At 45.1% G+C, this 27,756-nt stretch overlaps 1 protein-coding gene across 1 annotated transcript in view; it reads right to left on the minus strand.

The window, feature by feature from the left end:
• The window catches only part of VANGL1 (VANGL planar cell polarity protein 1), a 72,943-nt gene that overhangs the window by 30,845 nt on the left and 14,342 nt on the right, over positions 1 to 27,756 (minus strand). The window contains exons 3-4 of the mRNA XM_049880002.1: positions 20,128 to 20,260; positions 12,939 to 13,546 (exon numbers count right to left, since the gene is read on the minus strand). Coding sequence (XP_049735959.1) covers positions 12,939 to 13,546; positions 20,128 to 20,260 — 741 coding nt within the window. The remainder of the gene's footprint in view (positions 1 to 12,938; positions 13,547 to 20,127; positions 20,261 to 27,756) is intronic.

Below are 27,756 nucleotides of genomic sequence, written 5' to 3' on the forward strand. Positions count from 1 at the left end.
GCAATCTCTGGCATCATTTCTATCACCAAGGCCATATTTTCCAACTACAGATCCTTTTCTTTGTCTCGAACTTTCATGTTCCAATCACCAATAATTATCAATGTATCTTGATTCCATGTATGATCAATTTCAGACTGCAGATGTTGGTAAAAATCGTCAACTTATCTTTGGCATTAATGGTTGGTGCATAAGTTTGAATAATAGTCGTATTAACTGGTCTTCCTTGAAGATGTATGGGTATCATCCTATCACTGAAAGCACTGCACTTCAGGAGAGATCTTGAAATGTTCTTTTTGACAATAAATGGAATCATTCCTCTTCCATTTATTATTCCTAGCACAGTAGACCGTATGATTGTCCAATTCAAAATAGCCAAGACCAGTCCATTTCAGCTCACTAGTGCCTAAGATATCGAACTTTACGGGTTCCATTTGGTTTCTGACAAGCTCTCAGTTTTCCTGGATTCATACTTTATACGTTCCACACTCCAATTATTAATGGATGTTTGCAGCTGTTACTTCTCATTTTCAGTTGTGCCGCATCAGCAAATGAAGGTCCCAAAAGTTTGAATCCATCCACGTCATTAAGGTCATCTCTACTTTGAGGAGACAGCTTTTTCCCCAATCGTATTCTGAGTGCCTGCCAACCTGAGGAGCTCATCTTTCAGCACTATATCAGATAATGTTCTACTGCTATTGATAAAGTGTTCACTGACCAATATTTTTAGAAGTAGACCGCCAGATCCTTCTTCCTAGTCTGTCTTAGTCTAGAAGCTCCGCTGAAACCTATCCACAATGGGCGATCCTGCTGGTATTTGAAATACCAGTGGCACAGCTTCCAGCATCACAACAACACGCAAGCCACCACAGTATGACAAACTGACAGATGAGCGGTCAGGTATTCTGGTTAAGTGAAACTACACCGTACAACATTATTTCTACTTTATATAGGCTGTGTATTTATCATAGCACTCTCACTCTTACTATGTATTACTGTTATTTTAGATCTTATGTGTTATTTGGTATGATTTGGTATGCTATTTTTTGGGTCTGGGAACACTCAAAATTTTTCCCATATAAATTAATGGTAATTGCTTCTTTGCTTTAGTGGGGCCCTGACAATGAAGTGGTTAAGAGCTCAGCTGCTAACCAAAATGTGAGCAGCTCAAATCCACCAGCTGCTCCTTGGAAACCCTATGGATACAGTTCTACTCTGTCCTATAGAGGCACTACGAGTTATAATCAACTCAACAGCAGCAGGTTTGCTTTGGTTTTTTGGTTCTTCACTTTATGCCATTTCAGCTCACGAAATGTGTCATAGAAACATTTTACTTTCGGATAGAGGGGGAATCCTGTATACATATAAAAAGACAACATGGATAATAGAATATTCAGGATCAGAAGAAGCTGATGTTGTTACTAAGGGAAACAGCAGAGGCAGAGATTGGAGAAGTGATACAGCTACAAGCCAAGGAATACCAAGGATTGCTAGGAGCCACCAGAAGCTGGAAAACAGCAAGAAAGGATCTCCCCTATGGCCTTCAGAGGGACCATGGCCCTGCCAACACCTTGATTTTGGGCATTTAGCCTCCAGAACTATGAGAGAATAAATTTACGTTGTTTTAAACCATCCAGGTTGTGGTATTTTGTTACCACAGCTCTAGGAAACTAATACATGTGTTCGGGGAAAGAATGGAGTAGAAAAAGTGCAAGGCTGGACTAAAGTCAAAGGTAACTGAGGCTCTAGACAAATGGCAAAGGTGAGGAAAGAGAGAGGACAAGTGAGTGGGGGGAGGAAGAGGGTGGGAACAGGGCTGGGAGTTTGTGGGTCCAAGAGAAGGTGAGCTGGCAGTGAAGCAGGCAGCAAACGCTGCTTGAATACTAAGGTCACAGTCTCCTACTGTTTAAGGCGTGCCTGCTCAGGTGACTGCATTTTGGGGCCCAAACCCAGATCTTTGAGGACCCAGAATGAAAGCTGACTCAACTGTTTGTGAAAGCCCCCTACTTACAAGAGACACCTCATGACTTCTGTTTTACCTGACTGCTACTTCTCCTCAAGAAAAATCAACAAGAGCTAAATCTACCTGGATGAGCAGGCTTCACTGTTCCCTGGATGTGGAGATAAACTGGGTATTTACAGAAATATGTGCGTGAACCCAGAGAAGCAAATATAATTACCCCCTGAACACCGCTGCCTCTGCTGAGAACCAGGACACAAGTGTTTTTATCTCCTGGCCCTTCTGCCTTTTAATTAAAATGTTTGTCTCACAGCTGCCTTCAGGAAGCTAGCATAAACAAGTTCCACACAGATAACAGGCAATGATCACCTTGAAACTTGAGGAGAACAAGGAAGGGCAAAAACTGGAATAACCTTGTGTTTGCTGACAGGTTTGAGTTAAACTGCGAAAAGATCTAGGGAGAGACACTGGATTTTCTGGGACTTTCTCAGGACAGACTGCTGGAAAGGCCCATGAGAAGGCCCTTCTCCTGGGTCACTCATGATTCCAGACATGTCAGACCCCAAGTTTGAGAATGAATTCACCAGGGCCCCATGCCAGTACATGGAAGATTCAGGAACTAAGTTCTTTTCATCAATATTCACAAGCTGGGAAGTATCTCTGCCTATGCTTTGAATATCATGGCTGCAGGAAAAGCAGGTTATCCCCACTGGAAGATGAGAAAACTGGGATTTGAGCCCCAGTATATCTAATCCCAGAATCCCTTGGTGGTACAAATGGTTAACGGGCTTAGATGCTAACCAAAAGGTTGGAAGCTCAAATTCACCCACACATGCCTCAAAAGAAAGGCCTGGCAATCTAATTCTGAAAAATCAACCATTGAAAACCCTACTCTGACACACATCAGTCACCATATGAGTTGGAATCGATTTGATGGCAACTGGTTTATATCTAATTCCAAACTTCAAAGCAGTTAGAATCAACAGGACTTGGTGATCATGGAATGGCCCCCAAAATGTAGTCCGGAGGAAACCATACCCCAGAGGACTTCCCCATGCTTTTTACTGCCCCTACTTTTAAGTTTCTGATAATGAGGTATAGTATAACCCTGGAAAATGCCCACTCAAATGATACAGAGTGTGCCCAGATGAGCCTGCTCCACCAACATTGGGAGGAGTCTGGAGGACTGAAGTAGCTAACAGCTACATCCAACAACCTGCTTCTTTCAGTCTCAGGTGGTAAACAACAGCTGCCAGCTGTGTGCATCCCCGTTGGGCACACCACCGTGATCCCCCAGGGGGATTCTCTGTGCAGTGTCTGTCATCACGGGCAACACTGACAAGACAGCCTCCTTCTGAGCAGATCGGTGCTCCAGCCATAGCTGGCCATCCCTCTTGCTCCCTTCCCCACAGCAGAGAGATGCTGGTCGACTTCTCCCACCATGGGTACCTGCAGAGATGCTTTTGCTCAGTAGACAGTCTGGCCACTACCACAGTCTGCCTGGGGAACTCGCAGCCCGCTCCCAGGCCTCAGCACAGGACCACCACCTCCCTGCACAGCCCAACCTGGGCTGTGCCTCCCCAACCTGGGGTGGGAACTCTGCTTTCTCAGGGTTTTAAATTACTGTGCTGAATCACACGAAGATAAATACCAGAGACACGGGTATGAAAGACAACCGCCTGTTCTTAACTTTTGATGATGTGGGTTCTCTAAGAAGTACATTTAGATGTGGAGTCAGAGCACTCTAGACCATCCCAGGATGCCCAACTGGCCTCCCCTAATCCAGCCTCGGACTCCTCGACCTCAGAACCTCCGGCTTTGGGAAAATCTACATGAGCACACAATGGGAGTCTGAAGTCTGAGGCAACCCTCCTTGCTAACCAGCCTGTCCAACCGGACCTCTGCTCACAGGGGCCAAAGCAGGCCAGGCGCTGAGCAGAGCTGGGGAGTGGTTTTCCAGGACAGGTAAAGGGGTCAATTTCTATCTTAGTTATCTAGTGCTGCTATAACAGAAAAATATCACAAGTACATGGCTTTAACAATCAGAAATTTATTCTCTCCCAGTCTAGGAGGCTAGAAGTACAAACTCAGGGTGCCAGCTCCAGGGGAAGGCTTTCTCTCTGCTGGCTCTGGGGGAAGGTCCTTGTCATCAATCTTCCCCTGGTCTAGGAGCTTCTCAGTGCAGGGACCCCAGGTCCAATGGACAAGCTCTGCTTCCGGCTCTACTTTCTTGGTGGTATGAGGTCCCACTCCTCTCTGCTCAATTCATTCTCTCTTTTATATCTCAAAAGAGATAGACTCAAGACACAACCTAATTTTGTAGTTAGAGTCCTGCCTCATTAACATAACAGCCTCTAATCCTGTCTCGTTAACATCATAGAGGGAGAATTTACAACACACAGGATAATCACATCAGATGACAAAATGGTACACAACCACACAATACTGGGCATCATGGCCTAGTCAAGTTGACACACCTTTTTGAGGGAGACACAGCTCAATCCATAACACTGTCCATCTGCTCTCTCAAGTGATTTTAACACCTCAAATCACACTCATCACCTCAAACTCATCAACTCCTGGGTGAGTGCACAGAGCGCCGGGCCCTGTCCACAGTGTAAATCCTGCAGGGAATGGAAGGGCACCAGTCAGGGTGCATAACCCACCTCCAGCTGTCTGTCTGCCCCTCAGGAAGACCGTTAAAACTAGATTTACCCCAACTGGCTCTTTCCTCTTCACCCAGTGCTCTGTGAGGCAGCAGCTCCTCACTGCCTTAGTGAGGCTTGTGGGCAGACCGCATGCAAAGGAGGCCTTCCCAGCTGCGACTGCTGCCAGCAGGCAGCTGTATAAACACAAGGGTCCAGTGTCCAGCACCTTACACTCTCATTAAAGCCAATTTTAACAAGCACCACAGGACCAAACCACAAACGGCAGCTCCGTTCCTGCCTTAGAAATTCTCCCACAGCAGAGTCTGAGGAAAAAATCCTTACACTCTTAACTTTTTAGTTCTTACTAGTTTTTATCCTTTGCTTTTTTAAGGAGGTGTGAGTGGCAAAATATCTTTATTGAAAAGCAGTTACATTAGTAAAAACACACATTGCTGAAAATGAGACTATATAAAACCAGGATCGTAAATAACATGAACCCAAACCTCTGATGGTCATTTAGAAGCACTCCCTGACATCAAGATTAATGGCTCTGGGCCCTCCCAGGACCGTTGGTATTGGTCCTGAACATGAGAGAGGGGGGCCACAGCCCAATGAGACAGCCAAGCCAGCTTGGTTATTACTTGACCAGAATCACAGACAGAAGATTTCAAGGCGAGCTGGTCATACCCAAGAATTACTGAAGTCACTTTAGCCTCCCCAGGAGACTCTCACTTCTGTTTGGGAAACCAACGTGCAAGCAAGAGAAGCAAGGTCCCCACTCAAGCTGACAGGACGCATGGGTGAGCACGGGGACATTATGTGATTTGTTTCAGCAGGGTCAAGCTGGGCTTCCTGACCCATGGTTTCCTGGTATGTGTTACGCTCTTTTTTCAACACGACAATGTGACAGTCACGCACAATCATAAACTTAGAGTGCTTGACAGGCATTCCAAGAGCCATTTCTTCTAAAGCACAGGTGGATCTGTGCTCAGTTACCAAACCTTTATTAAAAAGGCCCATGGTCACCACCAGTTCATAAGATACTCTTAGTCTCAATGAATGAAGCATGCCTAGAAAACCCAAACAGTGAAAACCTTTTGGCTGAATTAGGAACAATGGAGCTCTAGCAATATGAAAATCTTAGAGAATGGGTCATTGTAAATAGTCAAGTTTTCCAGAGGGCTGAGAACTGAATCCGCTTTTGCGCTTTCTGTCTCTCTCCTTGCTGACAACTCTCAGTTATCACTTTTCATTGACGCTCATGCACCTACTTAGAGCAGCTCTTTCCCCGACTTGTAATGGTGCCTCTGGAAATGAATAATTAAATTTTTTAGAACTACATGCAAAGTAAGAACAAACAGACTTTGAGGAGGAGAACCTGAGGAGGTTGTAACAGTCTGTCACAAATCTTCGGTCCCCAATGAACTATGCCCTCCAGTATTCCTACCACCTTTGTGTAGTGCTCTCTCCTTAAACCTAGGCTGAGCCTGTGACTTGCTTTAATCAAAAGAATGCACTGGAAGCATTATGCCTGGGAGCCTCTGCTTTTGTGCTCTTGGGAGCCCTGAGTTGCTGTGTCTTATAAATTGAACTGTCCCCCAAAAATGTGTGTCAACTTGGCTAGGCCATGACTCCAAGTATTATGTGGTTGCCCACCATTTTGTCATCTGATGTGATTATCCTATGTGTTGTAAATCCTAGCCTCTATAATGTTGATGAGGCAGGGTTAGAGGCAGTTATGTTAATGAGGCAGGACGCAACCTATAGGATTGAGCTGTATCTTGAGTCAATCTCTTTTAAGATATAAAAGTGAGAAGGGAGTAGACAGAAGAATGGACCTCCTACCACCAAGGAGGCAGAGCTGGGAGCACAGTGCATCCTTTGGACTCGGGATTCCTATGTTTAGAAGCTCCTAGATCAGGGAAGATTGAAGACAAGGATCTCCCCCAAGAACAGACAGAGAGAAAAAGCCTTCCCCTGGAGCTAGCACCCTGAATTCGGACTTCTAGCCTCCTACGCTGTGAAAGAATAAATTTCTGATTGTTAAAGCCATCCACTTGTGTTATTTCTGTTACAGCAGTACTAGATTACTAGGACACCATGTATGAAGGCCAGCTACCCTAATGAAGGAACCCAGAGGAGAGGCCATGAGGGGAGGGAGAGAACCTCAGAATACAGTTGACTCGACAAGTGAGTGCAATCATACAGTGACCACTGGTAAAACCAGCAGAAGAACCTCCCAGCTGAGCTCAGCCTAGCTCACAGAACTGTGAGAAACAATAAAATGGTTGTTGTTTTAAGTTACTAAGTTTTGGGCTGGTTGTTACACAGCAACAGATAACGGAGGTCTTCTATGAGACATGTGTAAGTATATACACTTAAAGAGGTCCGTTGTCTAAGGCCACTGACCAAAGCAGAATACCTCCTGTTATGGTGATAAGGACCAGGCTTTGTTGACTGATTGAATTAAAGAGCTAATGGAGCTAAGGAATGAACTGCAGAGTACAAAGCCAGCCACCTCTGACAGTCATCTTCATTCACTCCTTTCCAGGCCTGAAGTTGTGAGACTAAATAAGAAAACGTACCAAAAAACAGGAAGCACTCAGCCTTGCACATAGTAAGCACCCAAAACATGCTTACACACTTGTTCAGGAATTTTTAAAGCAGCGACCTATTCAGAAGCAGGAAGGTGAAATGGTTACACTCACTCTGAAACCAGATAGCCTGGTTTTAAGTTCTGGCTCCCACAACGACAAACTGTGAGGCCTTGGACAATTTACTGAACTTTTCTGTGCCTCAATTTCTTCATATGAAAATGGGTATCCCTCATGGATTGTTCTGAAGGTTGAATGAGTTGAATGTTAAAAGCTTAGCAAGTACCTGGCATGGAGTAAGGACTACGTAACTGTTAGTTGTGAAGCTTTTCTTTGTTTCTTCTATTGTGGTATATCTCAGATTCAATCAGCTGATTACAGGAGCATCTATGCTCCAGGATTCACATTCTTTCCCTTTAAAGATTTCAAAACCAAGAAATTAAGATAATTAATTGTCATTTTTAGTCTCTTCTCACCATTCTTCTGGCTTCCTCCCCATTTCCAAGCACCAGATACAGTCAGATTTCTAACATCTGTGTAAATCACTAGTCTTACATGCAATCTGAGAAAAGTTCACAACTCAGTTTGAGAACAGGTCCAAGAAAAATGCCAGGTGAGGAGTGTGTAGGGGATTATGCACCAAACATGCCGAGACACCAGGGTGTGATGAACAGGATGGTGCTGGTACCTTGTGACCTTGAGCAGGCCCCTGAACCTGGAGCTCAGGACCCTCAACTGTAGAACTGGGACACCACCTGCCCCGACCCTCCCAGGGCAGCAGAAAAGAAGAAATGATATCAAACATATGAAAAGCCCTTTGTAATCCCTAAAGCACTGTGCAAAGGTTAGTACTTAGCATCATCTATTCATGGTACCTGACTTTCTATAACAATAACCTTTCCGTTTCTGAAAATTTTCAAATAAGCCCAAACTTCCTGCCAACAAGCAGAGCCATGGTAAGTACCCATTATGAGAGCTAACAAGAAGCACATTTTCTTTTAAGAACCCAAAAAGCAGGCATTCTTTTGACAACTCTCAAAAATAGCTCGGTCAATTCAACAAAATCGTCTTTGAAAATAGAAGAAAGGAACTCACCAGAGGTCTGCACCTAAGCCCAATAGGTTGCTGCTCAAGGGATGGCTGTACATAAAGGCAGTGAAGAGCGGCTTCCGACTCTGCCTGGGTCTGATGAAGATCTGCTATTCTGATCCTCCCAAGACTCTCCTTTGTCTCTCATGACTTCCCCTTCACTCCTGTCAGTCTCTACACTTTACAAAATGTGCTTGGAAGTTATATTTCTGGCCCAGTGACTCTTCCAGCCACTGCTGGGTTTAGACCAGATTTAGCCTGAGCCAAGACAATGCCAGGACGGCATGATGCCAAGCCTGTCCTAGCTTCCGCAGACTAGCTGCCCCACAGGCACCGACCCTGCCTGAGGGCTCCATTTGTGACGTCTTCTTTCCACCCCATAACCCACCAGGGTCCATATGTGAGGGACAAAGGGGGCCTTATTAAAAGGCAGGGGGAGGAGAAAAACAAACAGCCCCAAAGAGGAGCCGAAAAAAAAGGACTGAGGGCCCCTCACACGCTCTCCCCCACAGCTGCTGGGAGCCTGCCACCATCTAGGTCTCCCAGAATCAGGAGTTGCTGGCTTTGGTGTTTGAAAGCAGGGACTGGGCAGTTGCCGGTCATGGTGCAAACAGACCAAGAGCTTGGCAACAAGTCCTGAACCACAAGCGCTCCTACTGCAAAACCAGTCCGCCTCTCCCGCCCGCTTCTCCCTCCTCCAGCAGAGCTACGTGGTGAGACGCCAGGCTGCTGCCAACACCATCCCACAAGCATGCTTTCCTGGGGCTGTTTTGTCTCTCCTCCCTGCCCCCACCCTGATCCACGGGCAAATCAACCAGGCTCAGAGGGGCAACAGAGTCCTCATCCCACCAAAGTGGACGCCCATGGAGAAGGGAGTCATGGAGTCAGACCCACCCCCTGAACCACCAGGTGAGAAGACGCTCTTCCATCTCCCACCTCCACAGCTCTGGATTCACACAACTAAGACTGAAGCTCAGAAACACAGCAGGTCTCGCTATAGGCCAGTGTCCTCACTATATTGACGTAGAGTCCAAGTATCAGTCATCTTCACCGTGGCCAGAGCTGGATTTCTCTCTACCACCTTAACTTTCAGCAAAATCTAACCTGACACAGATTATTTCCCACTAGGCTTTATCACTGCCACTGTCTGAAATTCACCCGTCCTCATGTGTTCCTGTGGCCCTGTACCCAGGTATGTTTTAGTACTTACCCCCACAGCAGTGCGCTGGGCTTTGCTCACCAAGTGCACTGTGAGCTCCACAAGTTGCAAAATAAAGAGCTTTGAAGACAGCCATCCTTGTGTTTCAACAGCCCCAGCCAGATGCCCAGAGTACCAGTAGCCACCAAGTTGACTCTGATTCATGGTGACCCCATGTGTCATGGCTTGAACTCTGTCCCCAAAAAATGTCTGTCAACTTACTAGGTCATGATTCCTGGTATTGTATGATTGCCAACCATTTTGTCATCTGATGTGATTTCCCTATGTGCTGTAAATCCTATTACTACGATGTAAAGAGATGGATTAGTGGCAGTTATATTGATAAGATCTATAAGATTAGATAGTGACTTAAGCCAATTTCTTTTGAGATATAAAAGAGAGAAGGGAACAGAGAGGCATGGGGACCTCATACCACCAAGGAAGCAGTGCCAGGAGCAGAATGTGTCCTTTGGACCTGACGTTCCTGTGCTGAGATGCTCCCAGACCAAGGGGAGACTGATGACAAGGACCTTCCTCCAGAGCTGACAGAGAGAGAAAGCCTTCCCCTGGGGCCAGCACCCTGACCTCGGACTTCTAGCCCACTGGACTGTGAGTGAATAAATGTCTCTTTGCTAAAGCCATCCACTTATGGTATTTCTGTTATAGCAGCACTAGATGACCAAGACACCACGTGTATCAGAGTAGAACTGTGCTCCATGGGGTTTTCAATGGCTAATTTTTTGGAAGTAGATTGCCACGCCTTTCTTTCAAGTTGCCTCTGGGTGGACTTGAACCACCTCACCTTTCAGTTAGCAGATATCTAACACAAGTCTGCTGGCCATTCTCCAACGTGCAATGTAGGGAAAGAATGGTGCCTGAGACGAGTAAGTGGCACTGACTTGCCTTCAGAGCCCTGTGAGCATTTGCGAAGGACTCCAAACACCAGATTTTGCTGCAGAGACCATGTGAATCCAAAACCTATTACCTCTGTGGATTGGTTAGCATGGCAGCTCCCTTGAACACTAAACCATTCAGTCCTCAAGTGGTGCAGACAGAGCCAGAGGAATGAAAGCTGGTATGTGCCAACACAGAGATGGTTTGGCAGTGTGACCTGACTCCACCTCCTGGGTTCCAGCCAAAAATACAACAAAGCAAATTGCTCTGATACCCAGTAAAGTGCCCTTGCCGACTTTGGCTGCTTTGTCTGCTACGGTATCACAGCAGTAATACCTACGATTTACTAAGTGCTTACTGCATGCCAAGCAGGTTACACAAATCCGCATATACTACCTAAAGAGGCAGAAGAGCCCTATAGGAATGGCGAAGGCTTTCAAGTCAGACCTTCCAAATTATTCATTCCTCCAGTGGCCACCTGAGTGCCGACTTTGAGCCATACTTTGTACAAGGCACTGGAGATGTGTAAAAATGACTTGGAGGCGGCATCTGACCTCCTCTAACTTCACTAGGGGGAAGGAGAATCAAGATCAACAGCCCAAGGCTGACTCCTATGAGGCAGAGGTCAGGCATGCCTCCACCCTCTAACATTTTCACCAGTGCTGACACCAAATGTCCCTCCCATGGCACTCTCTACTCTGCTGGTTCGAGAATTCGTTGCAATGGCCACACAGCACTCACAGAAAATACTCATGATTATGGGGTTTATTTAGGGAAGTAAAGGTTACAATTCAGGTTGAGGAACACTCACAATACAGTTCTTCCATCAGGACAGCCTCTCCTTAGCTATGCCTGCAGGCATACCTCTCTTTGGTCTGTAGGTGTCTCAGCCCAGCCTCTGCCCTACTCACGTAAGTGTTACAAAGGTCTCTTAGCACTGTTGATAAAAAAGTGCCCAATGGCACCCAACCCCACCAGTAAACCTCGGCCAGAAGGCGCTCAGCCCTAGCTCAACAGGTCAGCAAACCTAGCTCCATCGGCGCCTAGAGGTATCCTATTCCACCAGCAAGTCTCTTGCCTGAAGGCACTTAGCTTTCGTGCTCAGTAGGTTGGAAAGCCCACCACACTGTCTTCTGCCTCTGCTTCCACCATTTCTCTGTACTGCTTCTCACTGTCTTACATTGTTACAGCTCTTTCCTTCTATCTCCTGGTTCCAGGAGCTTCTCAGCACAGGGATCCTGGATCCAAAGGACATGCTCCACTCCTGGCTCTTCTTTTTTGGTGGTGGTGAGATCCTCCCTTTTCTACCTCTGATATGGCTCATTTTAAGCCTGGCCAGAAGGTGAAACTGACCAATCCCCTCGTTAGAGTTCTATACACCTTATCTGTATGGTCCCACTCCCCCACAAGGGTGCCACGCATCTTATTTACATTATTACCAAGTTATCTAATCCCCTTTGTGGGTCACAAGCACCTCATTTGCATAGTCCCACTCAGTCATTTGGTGGGACTTACAAAGACTATGGCTAGAAGGGCCATATTAAGTAATTCACTGCACCACAGGATGCAGTGAGGAGGAAGACACAGCCTGTATCCTCAGGGAGTTCATCATTTGTAGAGGGAAACAGATGAAAAAAATAAATCAGTAAATACAACGTAAGAGATGATATACTGGGGGCACTTAACTCAGCCATAGCTTCATGACATCTGGGATGAATCCTAAATGAGGTTAGGCATATTATTTTATACAAATCCTCAAATCCCTCAAACCTCAGTTTCCTCACCTGTAACATATGGATTACATCACGAGGCTCTGTAACGACTAAATATGACAATATATACAAAGTGCTTACCCCAGGGTAAATAAGGATAAATGATTAGCACTCTTCTAATTAAGCAAAAAAAGAAAAATTAGATTTATGCATAAAGTATGGCATCCCAATTTATCACCACATTTTCTCATGCATACATTTTCAAAACAGTCATCTGTTGCACGTTTAGTGCCTCTAACGTGCACTTAATTTTTTACTGGTGGGTCTCTAAAGTGATTATATAATTTATTGATCAAACTAGGGCACCCCTAAAAGTAGACAAAACAGAGTGATTAGGAATTACATTGGAGAAAAAAAAATTACACTGGGACACCAGGGTATACCCAGTGTACCATTTGGGGCAAAATGGAACTGCCGATGACCTTATCCATCATCAACAGGCCAATTTCATGAGCAAGGTCAGCAGTCATCACTACAGATTTATTTGCCATCATTTTGGGGAGCTGCCAACAACTTTGAGAACAGGCCCAGCAAAACCCCAACCTAGATGAGAGCCAGCAACCACCCTGCTCCACTCACGAGTCAGGAGAGTCAAGGCACATAAACAGCCCCCTGCACTCACCCTCTCCAGACACACCCACACAGCTCCTCCCACAACCAGAAGAGAAAGAGTCCACCGGTGATCCCAGCATGTGCATGAGTCATCACGCCCCATGTGATGAGGACCAGCTATCTTCTATCAAGGCACCGGTGGCCCTTTGCCGCCTCCCCAGTATCTCCCCTTACCTCAGGTGTCCCAGGCTGTAAAAGCGTGATTCGCCATCGGTGGAGCGGACCACCTGCAGCGTGAACATGGGCTGCAGCTGCCTGAGCTCCAGCAGGACGATGGCCAGGTAGTGGATGAAGAGGAGGGCGTCCACGAGGGACACTGCATATTGCACAATGCCCTGGTAATTCCGGTCCCGAGAGTCCAAAATGCGGACCCCGTAGAAAAGCCAATAGGAAATGACAAACAAAAAAATGAGGACCAACAGAAGGGCACGGAACACAAATACCCGTGGCACGTCAGCTCTTTGCTTGCGGAAAAAAAGTGCCCAGGTCCCGATGAGCAGAATGAGGAGTTTGAAAGCCACGGAAATAAAGAGTCCCTCACAAATTGTGCCACAAGGCTCCAGTTCCTCCCTCCACAGGATCGGGGGTAACAGGATGAAGGCAATAGGGGTGAGGAAAACTAGAAGTCCAAGAAAGGCGGCAACGGTGAGGCCCAGGTAGCGTTTGCAGTCCAGTCCCACACTGTCCTCCATGTCCTTGCTGATCCTAGCAATGTCCTCCTGTGAAATACTGTGCTCTGAGGTGCCTGTGATGGCTGTGGTGGTCTCTCCCCAGTTGTCATCCTGATGAGGAGAAAACAGTGAGGATAAAGAACAACTCGTGCAGGTCACTCGTAAAAACCCCAAAGCAAGCACTTGGAGACAAGGAGAACGCGGAGGGCCGGCCTCACTTAACCAACCCACAAGCAGGGGCTTTCTAGAAAATGGAAGCTTAACTCTTTAAATATACAATTTTTTTGACTTTAACAATATTCATTGACATTTTTCAAAATGTGTTACGTATCTACCTGATCAAACAGAGAAAACATAACATAACCTGTTTGTTTGTTTGATTGTTTTGGCAATTCATTACTATATATACTATAACATTACCATCTTGCTGTGTTGAAATCCCCTGAGAAGCTCCGAGGGACCTCGGGCTGTTGGCCCTGCAATAAACAATCCTGTTGTTCGAATAACCACGTGAGAACTCACCTGCGGAATAAAACTCTGCGTTTTCTTCTCAACTCATGGCTGGGTTATAAAAGGTTACAGAGTCCGACTTCTGTAAGCGGGGAGTCTTACTGTACCCTCCAGTAGCTCTGAGGAGCTAACGGCACATATAACAAAGGAACTTACGTATACGTATGGCTATACACAGTCAATTCTCATTATTTGCAGATTCTGTATTTGTTAATTCTCCTACTCAATAAGATTGATTTGTATCCTGCAAATCAATACTCAGGCTCTGTTTTAGTTATCTAGTGCTGCCATAACAGAAATACCACAAGTGGATGGCTTTAACAAAGAGAAATGTATTTTCTCACAGTCTAGTAGGTTACAAATCCAAAAATTCAGGGCGTCGGCTCCAGGGGAAGGCTTTCTCTCTCTGTCTGACTCTGGAGGAAGGCTTCCCCTGGTCAAGGAGCTTCTCAGGCACAGGGACCCCGTGTTCAAAGGACGCTGCTCCTGGTGCTGCTTTCTTGGAGGTATGAGGTTCCCAACTCTCTGCTTGCTTCCCTTTCATCTCTTGAGAGAGAAAAGGTGGTGCAGGCCACACCCAAGGGTAACTCCCTTTACCTTGGATCAGGGAGGTGGCCTGAGTAAGGGTTGTGTTACAATCCCACCTTAATCCTCTCAACATAAAATTACAATCACAAAATGGAGGGCAACCACACAATACTGGGAATCACGGCCGAACCAAGTTGATACACACATTTTTGGGGGGCATAATCCAGTCCATGACAGACTCTTTCACAGTCAAGTACACAGCAGCAAAAAATTTTACTTGCCCAGTACACATGGTTCCAGCTGAGGTCAAACAAGCTGACACTCTAACTTTTTGTTTCAGCTTTCAACAAGTGTCCGTTTTTTTTTTGTTTGTTTGTTTTTTCTTTTTTTGGTGATTCTGCTGTTTAAAATGGTCCCCAGCCATAGTGCTGAAGTGCTATCCAGTGCTCTTAAGTGCAAGAAGGCTGCGATGTACCATTCAGAGAAAATGCATGTGTTAAATAAGCTTTGTTCAATTTATAGTGCTGTTGGTGGTGAGTTCAATGTTAATGAATCAATACCAAAAAAATCTTTGCTGTCCAGTCCACTCTGACTCATAGCGACCCTATAGGACAGAGTAGAACTGTCCCCATAGGGTTTCCAAGGAACGCCCAGTGGATTCGAACTGCAGACCTTTTGGTTAGCAGCTGTAGCTCTTAACCACTACACCACCAGGGTTTCCTAATGAATACATTACCTTGCTTTATGTGTGTTTCTGTTTAAAGACACATAAAACAAGGTAATGTACTGATTGGTTCATGAAAATGTTGTAATCAGAGACTTGCAAGAACCTAACCCTGTATTATTCCTTGGAGTATTTGTTAATTCAGTGCTTACAGCAACTTAATAGAACATAACTACTGAGAATAATGAGAATCAATTGTACAAATAATGGTTTACCCGCAACTAGTTCATATATTTTTTAAAATCTCTTCAAGAAGTCAAAACCCACTTATAAAATACCAGTATCACTCTTTGACAGCATTTCTCATTAATCAAGTTAAGAGAATTCAAAAATATACCTATAGTGAGCGGTCATCTAGGAGACAACTATTGGTCCCTTCCCACACAGAGCAAAGAAGAGTGAAGAAAATCAAAAACTCAAGGAAACAATTAGTCCAAGGGGTAACGGACCACATGAACCACAGCCTCTACTACTCTGAGACCAGAAGAACTAGATGGTGCCTGACTGCCGTTACCAACCACTCTGATCAGGATCACAATAGAAGGTCCTGGATAGAGTGGGAGGAAAATGTCTAATAAAATTCAAATTCATGAAAAAGACCAGGCTTACTGGTCTGATAGAGACTGGTGGAACCCCCAAGACTATGGCCCTTAGACACCCTTCAAGCCTGGAGCTGAACCTACTCCCAGAGATCACTCTTCAGCCAAACAATAGACGGGCCTATAAAGTGAACAATAACACCCATGAAGAATGTGCTCCTCAGAACAATCAACTACATGAGACCAAAAGGGCAGCATTTGCCTAAAAACAAAGTTCGGAAGGCAGGAAGGGGCAGGAAAGATGGGCAAATGCAAACAGGGAACCCAGGGAGGAAGGGGGTAGAGTGCTGATACATTGAGGGTATGCAACTAATGTCATGAAACAAAATGTGTGTATAAATTGTTGAATGGTAAACTAATCTGTTCCATAGACTTTCACCCAAACCACAATTTAAAAAAAAAACAACTACCTGTGACCAAAATAGCTCAAAAAGGTTTCCCAAAACATCCAGGGCATACAAACAACCAGGATTACTATAATGTATCTTCTCTTGCTTTCTCTCTCTTTTGAAACTTCTAAGTAGTTTCTGGTTGGAGCAATGAATCTATTCATTTAACAAGATCCAACTGTTAGGATTTTAAACCATTTTGCTATTTCACTGGCAACTATGACTACTCCAAAGCTACACCAGAGCAAGAAGGTTCTAAAAAGTTCACATGGGGTCCAAAGAGGTTTTGCCTCAGAGGCTTGTGTATATGATTTAACTTGGAAAAAAACAATCCAGATGTAGTGACAAGTAGGGTGAAATTAATGACTAGGGTACCAACTTAGGAAAACTGGATCGGCAAAGTAGAAATTTCTTATAACAGGATAATGATCTCAAATCCAGAAATATTCAAAATGATAGATTTGTGAGATGTATAGGCTGTGGCAAGGGATGGTGGTAGTGGTGAAGGTCTCAACCTATGAACAATAATAGTTCTTCAACTTGGGAAGTCAGGAGTATCCCATACCACGAGAGACACTGCTATTTAGGACAACAGCCAAAAGCAACCAGGACACTCATCCCTTTGGAAAATGGTCTGACAGTTTCATATAAATTTAAATTATCTATACCTTTGGCCCTGAAATCCCCCTTCTAGGTTTTCACCTAAAAGAAATGAAAATATATGTCCACAAAACAATTTGTACAAGAACGTTCTCACAGCTTCATTCACAATATCCCAAAGCTATACAACCCAAGTGTCATCGGGGGAATGGATAAATTGTGGTATGCTCATACAAGGGAATACTACCCAGTGAAAACAAACAGTGAACAGCTGATACTCACCAAAACATGGATAAATCTCAAAATTATTATGGTGAGGGAGAAAATGTCTAAAAAGAATACCATTTATAATTCCAACCATATTAAATTCTAAACCAGGCAAAACTAATCTAAAAAAAACCCAAACCCACTGCCATCGAGTTGATTTCAACTCATAGTGACCCCCTTAGGACAAAGAGTTGCCGCGTGGGGTTTCCAAGGCTATAAATCTTTTTTGAAGCAGACTGCCACATCTTCCTCCTGTGGAGCGGCTGGTGAGTTCAAACCACCGGCCTTTTGGTTAACAGCCAAGCACCTTTATCACTGTGCCACCAGGGCTCCTTAAAACTAACCTACAGTGATAGAAATCAAAAGAGGAGTTGTCTTGGAGGGATAGAGGTAGGTAGGGGCAGTATGGACCCGGAAGAGCATGAGAGAACTTTCTGGACTGATGGAAATATGTGTCCTGATATGGATGTGCATTACATGGGCATATGCATTTCTTAAAACTCATCAAACTATACCCTTCTGATCTGTTCATTTCTTCATATGTACATTTAGTTCAATTTAAAAAGAAAAATAAATGGAGGGGGGAGAGGAAGGAGGGAGTTTAAAACTAAACTCAAAGATGTACTAAAAAAACAAAAAAACAACCTATTGCCGTTGAGTCGATTCCAACTCACAGCAACCCTATGGGACAGAGTAAGACTGTCCCCTAGGTGTTCCGAGCAGCGACTGGTGGATTTGAATTGCTGACCTTTTTGGTTAGCATTTGAACTCTTAACCATTACGCCATCAGGGCTCCCAAAGATATACAACATCGTTTACTATAAGGTGAGCTCACAGGCCATATAAAATTACTTACTTTGTAACGTTTTGACTGAAGTCAAGTACTGGATACCATGTTTTATACTGGGCCTAGCATTCAACTGATTATCAATGTTAAAGTCATTATCATTAGTATCTTGTGGTCACTTTTTGTGACCACTACACTGCCCTGATCTAGCCAATCACCCTTTTTCCTGCAGGCAGAGCTGCGCAGCACAGTGGTTAAGAGCTGTGGCTGCTAACCAGAAGGTTGGCAGTTGAAATCCACCAGGCACTCCTTGAAAATTCTATGGGGCAGTTCTACTCTGTCCTATAGGGTAGCTATGAGTTGGAATCGACTCGATGGCAATGGGTTTATTTGGGGTTTTTTTGGTTATTCATTTTAAGAATTTGTGCACATCTGTGCCTAAAAGGAGACCTCTGGTGGCGCAGTGATTAACCACTCGGTTGCTAACTCAAAGGTCATCACTTCGAACCCATCAGCCACTCCACGGGATAAAGACGTAGCAGTCTGCTTCCATAAAATTACAGCCTTGGAAGCTCTCTGGGGCAATTCTACTCTGTCCTATATAGGGTTGCTATGAGTCAGAATCAACTCGACCGTAATGGATATTTGGTTGGATTTACACTAAAAAAATGTAAAGGTCCAAAAGGTCCTCTTAAGCATGAAGCTCTTAGAACAGGAAGGATCTAAAATCCTCTAATCCAATCCCCTAGTTTTTTGAAGAAGCAACTGAGGCCTGCAAAGGTTGTGATTGCCCGAGGTCACACAGCTACTGAGGAAGTACAGCCTCTAAATGCCCATTTCAATGCTTTTTCCACCACATCATCCTGGTATGAACATAAGAGCTTCCAATGCAGCTTCCCGGTGAGCTGCAACTTATACAGACGCTGCAAACAAAGAGATCCCTCTGCAATGGGCCAGAAGTACCTCCAACTCCACATCTAGAAGGAAATGACCTCCTAAACCATTTATTGGTGGTCCAAACACACAATCCTAGAATTGGCCCCATCCATTCACCATCCCTCCACCCATCACCTATGCAGGTACTGCAACAGCACTGAAGACATTTGCTCATCACTGAACAAACCCCACCTTCGACCCACAATGGCAGTTTGGGTCCCAGTAGCACCTGTGTGTTCTGAAAATTCTAACTCCAGTCCATATTTCTGCTTAAAAATGCAGATCTGTGTACACCTCCAGCTGTGTACCAATATATGCTTATCTATATATCCCTATATCCTTACAGCTGTGGCTGCATACATCACTTTGTTTACTTAGGGGCAAGGCAGGACATGCACCTATTTCAGGAGCTGTGGAGGGTGTGCAAACATGCTTCTGAGTGTAGCTCAGATGTTTATTTAAATCTGGTGGGCTGCCAGCCAGTTGAAACTGAGAGAAGAACCCACACGGTTTTTTTTTTTTAATTAATAAACTGTCAATATTTTTAAAATTTGATGATTTCACATAAAATCCTAATTTCCAGTGTTCCTTAAAAATTGCAAGACCCAGTAACACTAAGCCTGCATGCCTGTGGTAACAAGTGTCTGGAGCTAAGGGGCCACTGCTCCCTTTACATAGGAAAAATAGTCTCCAGTTTGCCATAAACCATGTCCCTAAACACCGAGGTGTTGCACCGATTGTAATTCACCCCCAAGGTTGCCTGCTGTATTTTTTTCCTTCTTTTTCACCCTGGGCCTTTTTCATTTACCTATATGTTTCCCAGACTGAAAGGCTGACAGTCGCCATAAGTCGGAATCAACTCAATGGCAACTGATTCTTTTAACCAGGCATCTGAGTATACAGCCCCTGATTTATTTCATCTGTCTATTAATGATGCTCAGTCTGGGCTGTCCCAACTCTTTCCTTTTCTTCCCAACACTGATTTAGGTTCTCTGGAGAGGGAGTTTCCTTCCCTCTCTTATACTGTTCTATTTTGGAATGAGTCTCTGGAGACTCTAGCCTGTAACTTTTCCCTTCCCTGCCCTGTTGTCAACCTTGCTGGCTTCTTTTCAACACCATTCAAAGACAGCCAACCAGTCACACTTGAGAAAAATCCCCAAGCTAGCCAATGGCAGCACAGAATGTCTTTAGACCAAAGAGAAACCACTGGACATAGATAAACTAATTAACATGCTAGAAAAACAAAGATAAAAACCCTAGAGAACCTATGGCAGCAAAACTTAGGAAAACATTTACCCAAAAGGAGCACTGGTCAAGTGGCAGTATGCTTCCAGAACACCTTTGATCCTTACCTGAACTTCCTCTGTCCGAGTGGAATCATTTGCCAATAGGGGCTCTCCAGTAGGTGCTTGGATGCTGACAGATTTTTCTGACCCTCTGCCATCTTTATTCCGGGGTGATTTGTGTCTCTCTCTATTTCTATCCCTGAAAAAAAAAAAAAGATAATCAGCTGGCACATTTATGTTACGATAATTAATTCTCCAAGGAGCCCCGGTGGCACAGTGGTGAAGCACCCGGCTGCCAACCGAAAGGTCAGTGGTTCGAACCCACCTGCCGCTCTGAGGTAGAAAGTTATGACAATCTGCTTCCGTAAAGATTTACAGCCTTGGAAACCCAATGGGGCAGTCCTACTCTGTCCCACAGGGTCGCTGAGTCAGAACGACTAGATGGCAGTGGGTTTCATCAAAATGTTATAAACTTCATTTTGAATTTATGAAAATTCTACAAGTCCAGGCAATTGTGCACACAGACACACACACGTACACACACGGCACCAATACCCACCCATCCCAGCCCCCTGGCAAGGACAGTAAGCTGATGTTTCCTCCCTACTTAGTATTTTCTTTCTACCATTTCATTCCAAGACCCCAAACAAAGCCTGTCTCACTCCTCTGTTAACAGTGATACTCTTTTTTCAAAGTCTAAAACTGTGAATTTTAGAATTTCTGTAGTTAAAGCACACTTTATTGTAAAAACTACTGACGTGGTTTGGTTATCATTTGCTGAAACTAATGTTCTAGGACTTTTTCACTAGGACAATGCTAAACACAGAATTTTAAAGCTTTGGTCTGCCCAAAAAAATCTGGGACACATTGTCACCCTATACTTTTGGACAAGAGAAGAAAGGAAATTCTAAACGTGTACAGAGAATTTACTTTTTGGTTCCCACAACTTCAAAACTAGAAGTCATTCCCATAGGGTTCTAGCTGAACTCAAAGACACCCATAGGAAAAACAACGCTAGAACAAAAGACACGGGGGGGGGGGGGCGGGGGTGTGTATGTGTGTGTGTGGTATTCACAACTCCTAAAAGCAGGCTACTGCACCATTTTACCCCAGATGAACTTCCTGGGTGGTCTTCCTGGATGACTGTGAAAGCACCTTTCTATGGGTCAATATTGAAACTACAAAAAGGAACCCATTACTGTGGCAAAGCCTAGGGGTCACAACCTAGGCATTAAATACCCATGGAAACTGGCACTCCTGCCCCCCCGCAGCTAACAGCAAACCCAGGAGCCTCCACCAAAGGAATGCTTTGGTGTCCAAGAATTAGTTAAGGGCCCTCAGTCTCCCATCCCCACAGGCTGCCTTTACATCAGATATCCTTCCTACAATCACTTGCCCTCTTTACCAAGGTTTCCAAGGCAGGGTAGAAGAAGCATTACACACACAGACTTTGGAGACAAATACAATCGTCCCTCAGTGTCCATGGGGGATTGGTTCCAGGATCCCCCGGGATACCAAAATCCGAGGATGCTCAAGTCTGTTATATAAAATGGTGTAGTATCCACATAAAACCAACGCACAACCTTCCATATACTTTAAATCATCTCTAGATTGCTTATAATACCCAATATAACGTAAATGCTATGTGAATAGTTGTTATACTATTTCATTTAGGGAATAATGACTAGAAAAAAAAGTCTGTACATATTCAGTACAGGTGCAACCATCGTAGTCCTAGCTACACGGCACACGTCAGATGCAAGGTGAACAACGCTCCAACAAGGAGTGCTGGAGAGAGACTGAGGGTCTATGAAATGATGGGAGCCTACAGCAGGCTGTGCCCACACATTACTTCATTCGTGTGCATTCAGCGTAGTGCTTGTCAAGCAGCAAATTCAAGTTTTGCTTTTTTGGAACTTTTTACTTGCCTCAAATATTTTCAATCCGCGGATTCAACCAGAACCCACAGATGTAGAGGGCCGACTATAGTCAAATCTCAGCTCTCCCCTACTAGACAAATATGTGACCTTGTACAAGTTATTCGACCTCTGAAAACCTCAGTTTCCTCACCTGTGAAATGGGGCCAATAACACCACACAAATAACGTATGTGATGCTCAATACAGGGGTGTAGGAGTCCCTGGGTGCTGCAAAACAGTTAAGTGCTCAACTACTAGACAAAAGGCTGGTGGTTCGAAGTCATCCAGAGACACCTTGGAAGACAGGCCGGGCAATCTGCTTCACAGTCCTGAAAACCCTATAAAGCAGTTCTACTCTGCACACACAGGGCTGCCCTGAGTTGGAATCAACTGGATGGCAACAACAATGCTGTGCTGAAGAGCGGCTGGAAGATTTTATAGCATAAATATTCCTAATGCTCACCCTCACACTCTTATACTTGACAAAGTACTAGAGCTATGAAATATGCCTCTGAAGCTACCGTTACGAGTCACAACTGGACTGTGACCTTAGACAGCACAAAACTCTGGGCCCAACTACCACTGTTTCAAAAGGCTCTCACTGTCAGAAACTATTTGGGAGTGATTTCCCACTGCTTGGTCAGCCTTTAGGATGAGTGCTAGACTAAGTCAAGAACTGCTGCTCCACCAGCCCCACCTCCTCCAGCCAGACAATGGGGGTTTGCCTTCTATCTTACTCCACTTCCCCTCTCCCCAACTACTCTCAACAATTACCACTCCTCTGCCATCAGCCAAGTTACATGCTCACTAACACATCTATCTATTCTCCAGCCCCATAGGGTCAAATCCTGTCACAGCAAAAACTCCACAGGAAATCAAAAATTCCTTTACTGAGTATCAATTCCTTGAGCTTGAACACTACCAGGGCAGAAGAACAGGTGGGGAGCCCCCCCAGGGCTGGATACAGCCCCTCCAGAGCCAGCCACCACTCTTGACCAACCCCCAACTCCCAGAACCAGCTCTTAAAGGGCCAACAACAACCAAATACAAAACAATTATCTACATAATTTTTCTGGTGACATCCGAGGCAAACCAGGAAGACCTACTACCTGATAATCCAATATTTCTCACCCTCTAGAGCTTGAAAACCCTAACTAACGCTTCCCAAACCTGAGTATGCAGAAAAACCATGGGGGGAGGGGGGAGAGCGGATTTAAGTACAGATTCATTTGTTGGCCCCACACCAAAGAATTAGTCTAGAAAGGTGACAATAGGAATTCGCATTTTCATCAGTACCCAGATTGCAGAGTTGGTCCAAGAAAATGTTCCCCACCCAACTACTCTGGGTGGAGAGAGGGATGGGGTGTTGGGAGTGGTTGCCTGGGATGTCCACTTGTTTGTAAAACGCACCATGCTCTATACAGAGTGGGGGCTCAATAATGGGACCCACGGACATAATGTTGAGCAGTACCATGTGACATGGCTTCTTTATAAAAATATTAAGTGGATGAGGCTGGGGGAAGGGCTCAGGATAGCTGGCAATCATGACTGAGCGATGCCCAGCGCTAAGAACCTTCCACTGGCTGTCCAGCAAGTGCTGAATGTAAGGCGGGTCCTATCGACTCAGCACCCAAGTTCGTTGCTTATTGTACCAGTCCTGGGAGCGAGCTCTGTAATATGGCTGTTATAAAAATCACTAGTCCTGAATGGCTGGCTGCTCCAGGAAGGCCTGTGCGCCAAGCCAGGACTTAAACAGTGAAGTCCAATAAAAACACTGCTGTTCAGTGTTTCTAGTTTGCAGAGCTCTGAGTCTGAGGATGGCCACTTTGCTGCAACAGGTACCCAAATGCTCCTCCCCCTAGCTCCAGATGTTATAACACAAAGGAAAACCTGCAGCTGCCAGTGTCCTCTGGAAGAAGGTTCCCTGATGACGAAGACAATTAGTTCTTGGTGTCTAAAAGTACGGAAATTGGAGATGAGGAGTAAAGGGCTATCAAACCGCCAAAAGGGCTGGGCTGTTAGAAACATATGCATCTGTGTGTGTTTTCAAACCTGCTAAGTGGTCTATCTAGCTCACCTCTGTGCCTTTGCTTGGCAGGTGGGTGCTAAGCACAGGAAGCTCTGTATTTTTATCTCTGTATCTGTCTCCACATAACATCTGCCCGTATGAGTAAAGATAAGTTTTTATTTATACACATGTGCGCGCACACGAAAGAGGCAAGAACGAGAGACAGCATGTAGGAGGCATGCGCCCGTGCTGCTTGTGTGTGTGTCAGTGCCTCTATTTAAATGAGTCCAGAGCTGAGCCCTTGGCGGCTGCTTTAAACCCCCCTCGCCCCAGCCAGAATCCCTGTCACTGCCACAGGGTCCTCACATAAGCTCAGCACTTCCTGGGAAGATTATTTAGTCCTGTTTCTGTTTGTCTATTTGGGGAAAGCCAGCCACACCGGTTACTCCTCCCTTTCCTCCCCTACCCCACCCACTACCTCTCCTTTCCCTCTACTGCCGAAGGCTGGCTGCTTCCTCCAGCACTGACTGGGGCGGGAAGGCTGGGCACAGGGCAAACCAAAGCAGCCTCCGAACAAAAGCACCCATTCCACCACACCACAGGCAACCCTATTTTGGACAATGTATTTAAACACATGCATCACCTAAGTTACCCTCCACTGTCCTCTCCACCCCACACAGGCCCCAGGGGAAAAAGCCTGAGCTTCCAAAGGAGCTAGAAGTCTGGCCTGATTCCTGCCTAAGGCACTGACTGACCTTGTAACTGCAGGTAAATGCTGCAGCCTCTCTGTGCTTCAGCTTCATCACCTGTAAAATGGGGATGCCACCCATCTTTTCCGGACTGCTCTGAGGTTAGCACGTGATAACTGTGAGGGTCCAGCAGCAGCTGTATTTAAATCAGGGCACCGGTGCTCTTTTCCAGGAAAGGTCTGCTGGAGGGTGCACCATTTTCCCAGCAAGCCAGCTGGACACTCTCTGGAGACTGCAGGCATCATAAAACCAGGCCACCAACCTCTCTGTTAAAACAGAGCCACCTGTCATCGGCCTGGAACCCCGCCAGTCCTCCAAAGATGATCACAATGTCATTAGGCATATCAAATTAAGTGCAATTTATCATTCCTCTGAGTCAGATTACTACTAAAATTTCTGAAAGCAAGGTCCCTCCCCTTTCCTACTCTTCCATTCAAATTCCTGACACAACCAAAAGGTCAACAATTACTCTAAAGCAAAGATGAGAAGATAAGGGGGCAGGGAAACCAGAGTAATGGAGACAGACTAACCAGAAGAATTAAAGAGAACATGGACACATTGTGAAAAATGTAACATATGCCAATGAACGATCTGTACAGCAACTGTCAAAAGGGAACCTAATTTGCTGAGTAAAATTTCATGGGAAACATAATAAAATATTTTTTTTAATTCCTGATACATCATTAAGCAAAGTTGCTTTCACTGGGTCACTCCTGGGTGATATAATATACGCTTGGCTGGGTCTACGGACCTGCACACAAGCCTGCTGAGGGGGTACTGTTATTGCTTAATATCCTTATGGGGGCCCCAACCAAGTATTCCATGCACATACAATCTACAAATTACCTCCTTCACCCCACAATTACCGTTATGGATTGAACTGTGCCCCTCAAAAGAAAATGCGTGTTGAATTCCTGGCTCTTGAACCTGTGGATGTGATCCTGTTTGGAAATAGGGTTGTGATGGATTGAACTGTGTCCGCCCAAAGTATCTCTCAACTTGGCTAGGTCATGATTCCCAGTATTGTATGACTGTCTACCATTTTGTCATCTGATGTGATTTCCCCACGTGTTATAAATCCTATCACTACGATGTTAATGAGATGGATTAGAGGCAGTTATATTGATGAGATCTACAAGATTAGATGGTGTCTTAACCCAATCTCTTTTGAGATATAAAAGAAGCAAGCAGAAGAGACATGGGGACCTCATACCACCAAGAAAGAAGAGCAGGAGCGTACATTCTTTGGACCCAGGGTCTCTGCACTGAGAAGCTCCTCAGCCAGGGGAAGACTGATGAAAAGAACCTCCCTCCAGAGCCGACAAAGAGAGAAAACCTTCCCGTGGAGCTGCTGCCTTGAATTTGGGCTTCAAGCCTACTAGACTGGGAGAAAATTAATTTGTCTTTGTTAAAGCCCTCCACTTGTGGTGGTTCTGTTACAGCAGCACTAGATGGCCAAGACAGGGTTTTCCTTTTGTTATGTTAATGTGGTCATGCCAGGGTGCATCCTAAATCTAATCACTTCCTAGTTATAAAAAGACCAGAATAGACAGACAAGTGAATTGGAGTTGGGGAGAGGTACCATGTTAAGGATGATCTATAAGCCAAGGAACCAAGAGACACCCAGGACTAACAACGAGGAAGGAATCCACCTGGCTGAGACCCTGATTTGTATTTTTAGCCTTGAGAACTGTGAGGAAATAAATTTCTTTTCTCTAGAAGCCACCCACTCATGGTATCTGTGTGGGAGCAGCACTAGGAAACTCAGACAATTACTATACCCTACATTGCCTGGGTCATGCCCTTCAGTGGCGGAATTCACCACACACGGATGGTTTGTTTGTTTTTTAAAGAGCCCATGGAGTGCACCTCTAAATCTAATGCCCACCCTCTGAGCTCTGCTGAGAGTAGGCATGCGGTAATATTCCTCTGTTAACTGATTCAAAGTCTCAGCTCATATTATCGTTTGCCAAGCACTTTCCACAGGGATCCAAGAAGGCACTAAGAGTTCCACACACTATTTTAATTGAAAGTTACAGTCTCTTAAAGCCTCTACCACAAGAGCATTGGAGTATCAATTTCTGGAGGCCTCAAGAGGCCTGAGGAAACAACAGAGCATAGCAATGGGCCCTGAAGCACCACAGCTGGGACATGAGTATAGATAAATGGAGCGAGAGATGGTTCCTTCCCAGAACCCTCCTCCGTTCATCCCCAAGCACCAGAGTACCCTGAGTTCCGACTTCTGTCAGTGTGCTGTGGGCAAGGGAAGCGGGGCACACTGACAAGAGAACTGCTTTCTCCAGGCAGGTCCAACGATGTGATATTTTGAAAAACAGCTGTTTCTGGTACTTAATCGTGAATTTGATGTGTTTACCAACCGGTTTAAACTTGTTGGACTAAATTTTCACCACCAGCAAGTTTCTGACCTTCTGAGGATCTTGGTTCTGGTTTGTGACTTAAGGCCCCTGTCTTGGTTATCTAGTGCTGCTATAACAGAAATACCACAAGTGGATGGTTTTAACAAAGAGTTTATTTTCTCACAGTAAGGTAGGCTAAAAGTCCAAATTTAGGGCGTCAGCTCCAGGAGAAGGCTTTCTTTCTCTGTCCGCCTTCTCATCAATCTTCCCCTGGTCGAGGAGCTTCTCAGGCACAGGGACCCCTGGTCCAAAGGACACGCTCTGCTCCTGGCACTGCTTTCTCAGTGATATGAGGACCCTAACTCTCTGCTTGCTTCCCTTTCATCTGTTGAGAGCTAAAAGGTGGTGCAGGCCATACCCCAGGGAAACTCCTTTTACCTTGGGTTAGGGAGGTAACCCGAGTAAGGGTGGTGTTATAATCCCACTCTGATCTTCTCAACATAAAATTACAATCACAAAATAGAGGACAACCATACACTACTGGGATTCATGGCGTAACCAAGGTGATGCACACATTTTTGGGGAGGACATAATTCAATCCATGACAGCCCCCCTCAACAGCACTGTCAGCATTGCCTACACCTGAGTCCTTTCCATTTCCCA

Source organism: Elephas maximus, chromosome 3, assembly GCF_024166365.1.
Source record: "Elephas maximus indicus isolate mEleMax1 chromosome 3, mEleMax1 primary haplotype, whole genome shotgun sequence".
Classification (NCBI taxonomy): Eukaryota; Metazoa; Chordata; class Mammalia; order Proboscidea; family Elephantidae; genus Elephas; species Elephas maximus.